At 56.2% G+C, this 7,457-nt stretch overlaps 1 protein-coding gene across 2 annotated transcripts; it reads left to right on the top strand.

Annotated features, from left to right (window-relative positions):
- Positions 1-429: 429 nt before the first annotated feature.
- Positions 430-7,053, top strand: KRTCAP3 (keratinocyte associated protein 3). Of its 2 annotated transcripts, none has more exons than XM_053459562.1 (7): positions 430-539; positions 2,334-2,518; positions 3,298-3,357; positions 4,063-4,263; positions 4,506-4,640; positions 5,124-5,209; positions 6,771-7,053. In XM_053459562.1, exons 1-6 carry the CDS (start codon positions 455-457, stop codon positions 5,205-5,207), a joined length of 750 nt encoding a protein of 249 aa, XP_053315537.1. In that variant the 5' UTR covers positions 430-454; the 3' UTR covers positions 5,208-5,209; positions 6,771-7,053. The 2 variants fall into 2 exon arrangements, with proteins under 2 accessions (XP_053315537.1, XP_053315538.1); XM_053459563.1 differs by having other exon boundaries at positions 5,130-5,209.
- Positions 7,054-7,457: the final 404 nt, after the last annotated feature.

Raw genomic sequence — 7,457 nt, forward strand, 5'->3', positions numbered from 1 at the left:
CTGGGAAAGGCTGGGACGTGTTGGTGTATATTGGGACAGGCTGGGATATATTGGGAATGACTGGGAAATACTGGGACAGAGTGGGGTATACTTGGATATACTGGGGGTACACTGGCACCGACTGGGGTATGCTGGGATATACTGGGACTGACTGGGATGTGTTGGGGTATACTGGGACAGACTGGGTTATATTGGGTTATACTGGGATATATTGGAATATACTGGGATATACTGGGATATATTGGAATATACCAGGTTATACTGGGATATATTGGAATATACCGGGTTATACTGGGATATATTGGAATATACCGGGTTATACCTGGGTATATTGGGGGAAGGTTCACTCGGCCGGTCGCACGCAGTTCATATTGAGCGGGGAGGAGCTACGGATGCTCCGCCTTCCACGAAGGGGGCGGGGTCCAGGTGCGCCGATCATACTGGGCTGGGTCCGATGCTGATGACGTCACGAGGCGGGGCTCAGGTAACCGGAGTAATGGCCGGCGGGAGGAGTTCGGAGCGAGGAGTGTGCGGGTTCGGTGAGTGAGACTCCCCCCGTAATACCGGGACCCCAAACACGTGCCGGGAGACTCCCCCCGTAATACCGGGACCCCAAACACGTACCGGGAGACTCCCCCCGTAATACCGGGACCCCAAACACGTGCCGGGAGACTCCCCCCGTAATACCGGGACCCCAAACACGTACCGGGAGACTCCCCCCGTAATACCGGGACCCCAAACACGTGCCGGGAGACTCCCCCCGTAATACCGAGACCCCAAACACATGCCGAGACTCCCCCCTGTAATACCGAGACCCCAAACACACACAGAGAGACTCTCCCCTGCAATACACAGACCCCAAACACATGCCGAGACCCCCCCTGTAATACAGAGACCCCAAACACGCACAGAGAGACTCTCCCCTGCAATACACAGACCCCAAACACATGCCGAGACCCCCCTGTAATACCGACACCCCAAACACACAGAGAGACTCTCCCCTGCAATACACAGACCCCAAACACATGCCGAGACCCCCCCCTGTAATACCGACACCCCCCCTGTAATACCGACACCCCAAACACACAGAGAGACTCTCCCCTGCAATACACAGACCCCAAACACATGCCGAGACTCCCCCCCTGTAATACCGAGACCCCAAACACACACAGAGACTCTCCCCTGCAATACACAGACCCCAAACACATGCCGAGACCCCCCTGTAATACCGACACCCCAAACACACACAGAGAGACTCTCCCCTGCAATACACAGACCCCAAACACATGCCGAGACCCCCCTGTAATACCGAGACCCCAAACACACACAGAGACTCTCCCCTGCAATACACAGACCCCAAACACATGCCGAGACCCCCCCTGTAATACCGGGACCCCAAACACACAGAGAGACTCTCCCCTGCAATACACAGACCCCAAACACATGCCGAGACTCCCCCCCTGTAATAACGACACCCCAAACACGCACAGAGAGACTCTCCCCTGCAATACACAGACCCCAAACACATGCCGAGACCCCCCCTGTAATACCGAGACCCCAAACACACACAGAGAGACTCTCCCCTGCAATACACAGACCCCAAACACATGCCGAGACTCCCCCCCTGTAATACCGAGACCCCAAACACACACAGAGACTCTCCCCTGCAATACACAGACCCCAAACACATGCCGAGACCCCCCCCTGTAATACCGACACCCCAAACACACACAGAGACTCTCCCCTGCAATACACAGACCACAAACACATGCCGAGACCCCCCTGTAATACCGAGACCCCAAACACACACACAGAGACTCTCCCCTGCAATACACAGACCCCAAACACATGCCGAGACCCCCCCTGTAATACAGAGACCCCAAACACACGCCAAGACCCCCCCTGTAATACAGAGACCCCAAACACACACACAGAGACTCTCCCCTGCAATACACAGACCCCAAACACATACCGAGACCCCCCCCTGTAATACCGAGACCCCCCCCTGTAATACCGAGACCCCCCCCTGTAATACCGAGACCCCCCCTGTAATACCGAGACCCCCCTGTAATACCGAGACCCCAAACACATGCCAAGACTCCCCCCGTAATACCGAGACCCCAAACATGCCCCAAGACCCCCCCTGTAATACAGAGACCCCAAACACACACAGAGAGACTCCCCTGTAATACTGAGACCCCAAACACTGAGACCCCCGTCACTACATGACACCCGAAGTGACCCCCGAATAGGGCTTTACACAGGGGCAGTTCTGGTAACACCAGGGGTACGTTTGGCTGGCGGCCCCCATTAGGCTCCTCTGTGTTTTGTAGGCTTGGAGAAGGGCCCCCGGCGGCTGATGAGAGCCGGCATCGCGCTGATCTTTATTGGTCACGTGAATTTTATCCTCGGTGCCATCGTCCACGGCACTGTACTCCGGCATGTGGCAAACCCGGAGAAGAGGGTGAGCCCGGAGTACTGCACCGCCAACATCATCTCCGTGGTGTCGGGGCTGCTGGTGGGTATGGTGTGTATGGGGTTAGCCGGTATGGTGTGTGTGTGTGTGTGGGGGGGTTTAGCCGGTATGGTGTGTGTGTGGGGGGGGGGGGTTAGCCGGTATGGTGGGTGGGTGTGGGTGGGGGGGGGGGTTTAGCCGGTATGGTGGGTGGGAGTTAGCTGGTATGGTGTGTGTGTAAGGGGGGATTAGCCGGTATGGTGTGTGTATGGGGGGGCTGTTAGCCCGTATGGTGTGTGTATGGGGTTAGCCGGTATGGTGTGTGTATGGGGGGGGTTTAGCCGGTATGGTGTGTGTGTGTGTGAGGGGGGGGGGGTTAGCCGGTATGGTGTGTGTATGGGGGGGGCTGTTAGCCCGTATGGTGTGTGTATGGGGTTAGCCGGTATGGTGTGTATGGGGGGGTTTAGCCGGTATGGTGTGTGGGAGTTAGCTGGTATGGTGTGTGTGTGTGTGTGTAGGGGGGGTTAGCCGGTATGGTGTGTGTGTGTGTAGGGGGGGTTAGCCGGTATGGTGTGTGTGTGTGAGGGGGGGGGTTTAGCCGGTATGGTGTGTGTGTGTGAGGGGGGGGGGTTTAGCCGGTATGGTGTGTGTGTGTGGGGGGGGTTAGCCGGTATGGTGTGTGTGTGTGGGGGGGTTTAGCCCGGTGTGTGTGTGTGTGTGGGGGGGGTGTTTAGCCGGTATGGTGTGTGTATGGGGGGGGGGTTAGCCGGTAGGGTTTGGACGGTTGCCGGTGGGTGTGGGGAGCTGCTTTACCGTTTGGCCTTCACTATTTTTTATCGCAGAGCATCACGACCGGGATCTGCGCGATTCTGGCCTCCAGGAACCTCGGCAGAGCCAACCTCGTAAGTACAGCTATATATAACTATACATTATACAGGGTACCGCTTCCTATAACTATACGTCATACAGGGGGCCGCCTCCTATGACTATACGTCATACAGGGGGCCGCCTCCTATGACTATACGTCATACAGGGGGCCGCCTCCTATGACTATACGTCATACAGGGGGCCGCCTCCTATGACTATACGTCATACAGGGGGCCGCCTCCTATGACTATACGTCATACAGGGGGCCGGCTCGCTGATTTATCTATACTTTATACAGGGGGGCCGGCTCGCTGATTTATCTATACATTATACAGGGGGCCGGCTCGCTGATTTAACTCTACATTATACAGGGGGCCGGCTCGCTTATTTATCTATACGTTATACAGGGGGCGGTCACTGATTTATCTATACATTATACAGGGGGCCGGCTCGCTGATTTATCTATACGTTATACAGGGGGCCGATCACTGATTTATCTATACGTTCTACAGGGGGCCGGTCACTGATTTATCTATACGTTATACAGGGGGCCGGCTCGCTTATTTATCTATACCTTATACAGGGGGGGGGGCGGCTCGCTGATTTATCTATACATTATACAGGGGGCCGGCTCGCTTATCTATACCTTATACGGGGGGGGGGGGTGGCTCGCTGATTTATCTATACATTATACAGGGGGCCGGCTCGCCGGTTTTTAATGCGGTCTCTCATTGTGGCAGCACTGGGCGCTCCTGGTCCTCTCTCTGCTGAACTCGGCGCTCTCCACAGCGTGTTTCCTGGGTCTGGTCGCCTCCATCTCTCTCACCATCTCTAACGGGGGGAAGAACCTGATCTCCGGCTGCAACACGACGGTCCTGCCGGCCGACACTCGCTCCGTCATCATGAGCAACGAATGCCCGTTCGATACGACTCGGATATATGTGAGTCAGAGAGCGATGCCTGCGCGACGCGCCCGGCCCCCGCGGCTGTTTAGTGCAGACGTTGGGTTTTGCCCGTGGACGCGATACGTGGGTCTCCGCAGGGTGGGTTTGTCTGGGTACACAGACTGAGTTATTGGGAAGCTATTGTACCGTGGAGCGGATCGTGAGCACATCCTGCGTGCCGGTATCGGGAGAGGTGATTGGCTGTCCGTGTCTTACCTCTGTCTGTCATCTCCCTGCAGGACACGACTCTTGCGTTGTGGTTTCCGTCGATGTTCCTGTCTGCGGTGGAGGCCGCGCTGTCTGTGCGCTGCTGTGTAGTGGCCTTCATACTGCGAGGATTCGGGCCCTGCGGAGAGACGTACCTGAGGGAAAGGGTGTGTATTAAAATGGGGGAGGGGAGACCGGGAGTGTGAGGTGTCACTGGCGCGGGGAGTGTGCGGTGTCACTGGCGCGGGGAGTGTGCGGTGTCACTGGCGCGGGGAGGGGGGAGTGTGCGGTGTCACCGGCGTGGGGAGTGGGAGTGTGCGGTGTCACCGGCGCGGGGAGGGGGGAGTGTGCGGTGTCACCGGCGGGGGGAGTGGGAGTGTGCGGTGTCACCGGCGCGGGGAGTGGGAGTGTGCGGTGTCACTGGCGCGGGGAGTGGGAGTGTGCGGTGTCACCAGCGCGGGGAGGGGGGGAGTGTGCGGTGTCACAAGCGCGGGGAGGGGGGGGAGTGTGGGGTGTCACCGGCGCGGGGAGGGGGGGAGTGTGCGGGGTCACCGGCGTGGGGGGGGGTGCGCACAGCTGTGGCGCGGGGGGGTGCGCATCTGGCGCGGAGGGCGATAAGGCTTTTGTCTTACGTGGTTTTACTCTGTCAGCTGCAGGAGGAGGAGGTTGAGAGGGAGAAGTTGGATGAAGCCCTGAAACCAGAAACGCATCAGCTGATCGAGGCCACGGCCTAGGGGTGAGTGTCCTGCTGCCGGCAGACGCCATTCTCGTTCACTGTAATGGAGCGTCAGCTCTTCAGGGCAGCCAGACGAGAAAACGCTGTCCACGTATTATGTACTCTCCGTAAGAGTTTAACCCCATGAACACACGGAGAATATTCAGAGGAAGGAGTTGTTACTCGTCGGGCCCCTCGGCGGTCGGTACCGGGGGCCCAGACTTTGTAATATTACAGAAGCTGTTAACGATGAGATCTGTCTCCGCAGATGATATAAACGTCTGCAGCAGGGCGGCCATTCCTGGGCAACAAGTGAAAGAGCGAGTGATGGGGAGAGCGCGGCGGCTGCAGTTTAATGTTATAAGAATGGGGGAGAGCGCGGCTGCTGCAGTTTAATGTTAGGAGAATGGGGGAGACCGCGGCGGCTACAGTTTAATGTTAGTAGAATGGGGGAGACCGCGGCGGCTGCAGTTTAATGTTAGTAGAATGGGGGAGAGTGCGGCGGCTGCAGTTTAATGTTAGAAAAATGGGGGAGAGCGCTGCGGCTGCAGTTTAATGTTAGTGGAATGGGGGAGAGTGCGGCGGCTGCAGTTTAATGTTAGTGGAATGGGGGAGAGCGCGGCGGCTGCAGTTTAATGTTAGTAGAATGGGGGAGAGCGTGGCGGCTGCAGTTTAATGTTAGGAGAATGAGGGAGAGCGCGGCGGCTGCAGTTTGATGTTAGAGGAATGGGGGAGAGCGTGGCGGCTGCAGTTTAATGTTAGGAGAATGGGGGAGAGCGCGGCGGCTGCAGTTTAATGTTAGAAGAATGGGGGAGAGCACGGCGGCTGCAGTTTAATGTTAGAAGAATGAGGGAGAGCACGGCGGCTGCAGTTTAATGTTAGAAGAATGGGGGAGAGCGTGGCGGCTGCAGTTTAATGTTAGGAGAATGAGGGAGAGCGCGGCGGCTGCAGTTTAATGTTAGAAGAATGGGGGAGAGCGCGGCGGCTGCAGTTTAATGTTAGAAGAATGGGGGAGACCGCGGCGGCTGCAGTTTAATGTTAGAGGAATGGGGGAGAGCGCGGCAGCTGCAGTTTAATGTTAGAAGAATGGGGGAGACCGCGGCGGCTGCAGTTTAATGTTAGGAGAATGAGGGAGAGCGCGGCGGCTGCAGTTTAATGTTAGAGGAATGGGGGAGAGCGCGGCGGCTGCAGTTTAATGTTAATAAATGTAAAATAAAGCACTTGGGGAATGTAGTTATTGTTTCTTAACGTGCAGCAGGCAATGAAACTGAGGGGCAGAAACACCAAGCAGGGTGCTGGATGTAAAGCGAGGGGCATTAGTGGCAGAAAGAGGGAGGAGGTTCTTCCCTTTTACAGATCTCTGTTCAGATCTCACCTAGAGTAGTGGGCACAGATCTGGAGATCCCACCCCAGAAGGATATGGAAGCGGTAGAGGGTAATACAGTGAGGGGATTAAACATGCGTGGGATAGACATACGGCTCCTGAAGGCGAGACCGGCGGCTGGTTAAGGTCCGAGCCGTTGCAGGGACTGGCCGGGGCAGATGGGGCAGTTTGTAAACGCTGCTCTCTGTTTTGATGCAGGTTTGGGATTGTAGTAATTCTGCCTTCCCTCGGCTGCTGTAACCGCTACACTCCAGAACATGCGCCGCCGGGGGCCGCTCCAGGGCCTGATCGCGGACTCTCCGGGACTCTCTGCCTTTTGTGTGAAGAGGCGCTGCGGGGTTTGGGTTACCGCTGGACTCTGCCGGGGGTCGGAGCCGCCTCTCGCGGGACGTTGAGATTGTTTGATAATGAAAAGCTGTTTTAGCGGGAACTTTCCCCAAATCTTATACCTGATGTCACATTAAAGATACGTTTTCCAAAATATGGCGCCGTTTCCTTTTTTTTTTTACCCCTCCCCAATAATATAATCTTTACAGGCGGCTAAATAATAAATAAAATGAGGAAATCTGCATGAAAACTGCTCATTGATCGGGGGAGGTAAGCTCCTGCGCGCCGGGCCCTCCCCACCTGCTGTCTCTGTTAGTCAATTTATGTCTACCCATTGTACAGCGCTACGGAGTTTGAAGGCGCTATACAAACCAATAACGATGATAATAATAAAAAGGTTATTACTTTGAGCAGCGGCCCCCGCCGGCTGACACCGGCATCGAGCGGACGGTGTCTCCTTCCCTGACGCTCACAAGCATGACAGCGGATCAGGACCAGGACCCGCCGGGCTCCATCACCTTTCTTGTGCTTTCTTTTGTTATTCAGCTTCTTGGGAAT

This window comes from Spea bombifrons, chromosome 3 (assembly GCF_027358695.1).
Source record: "Spea bombifrons isolate aSpeBom1 chromosome 3, aSpeBom1.2.pri, whole genome shotgun sequence".
Lineage (NCBI taxonomy): Eukaryota > Metazoa > Chordata > Amphibia > Anura > Pelobatidae > Spea > Spea bombifrons.

Excerpts from the sequence above, each read along its gene's own strand:
- KRTCAP3 (XM_053459562.1), top strand. The coding sequence starts at position 455 with ATGCTGATGACGTCACGAGGCGGGGCTCAGGTAACCGGAGTAATGGCC. Across the intron at positions 2,519-3,297 it reads CCGTGGTGTCGGGGCTGCTG|AGCATCACGACCGGGATCTG; the intron begins GTGGGTATGGTG and ends TTTTTATCGCAG. Across the intron at positions 4,641-5,123 it reads AGACGTACCTGAGGGAAAGG|CTGCAGGAGGAGGAGGTTGA; the intron begins GTGTGTATTAAA and ends TTACTCTGTCAG.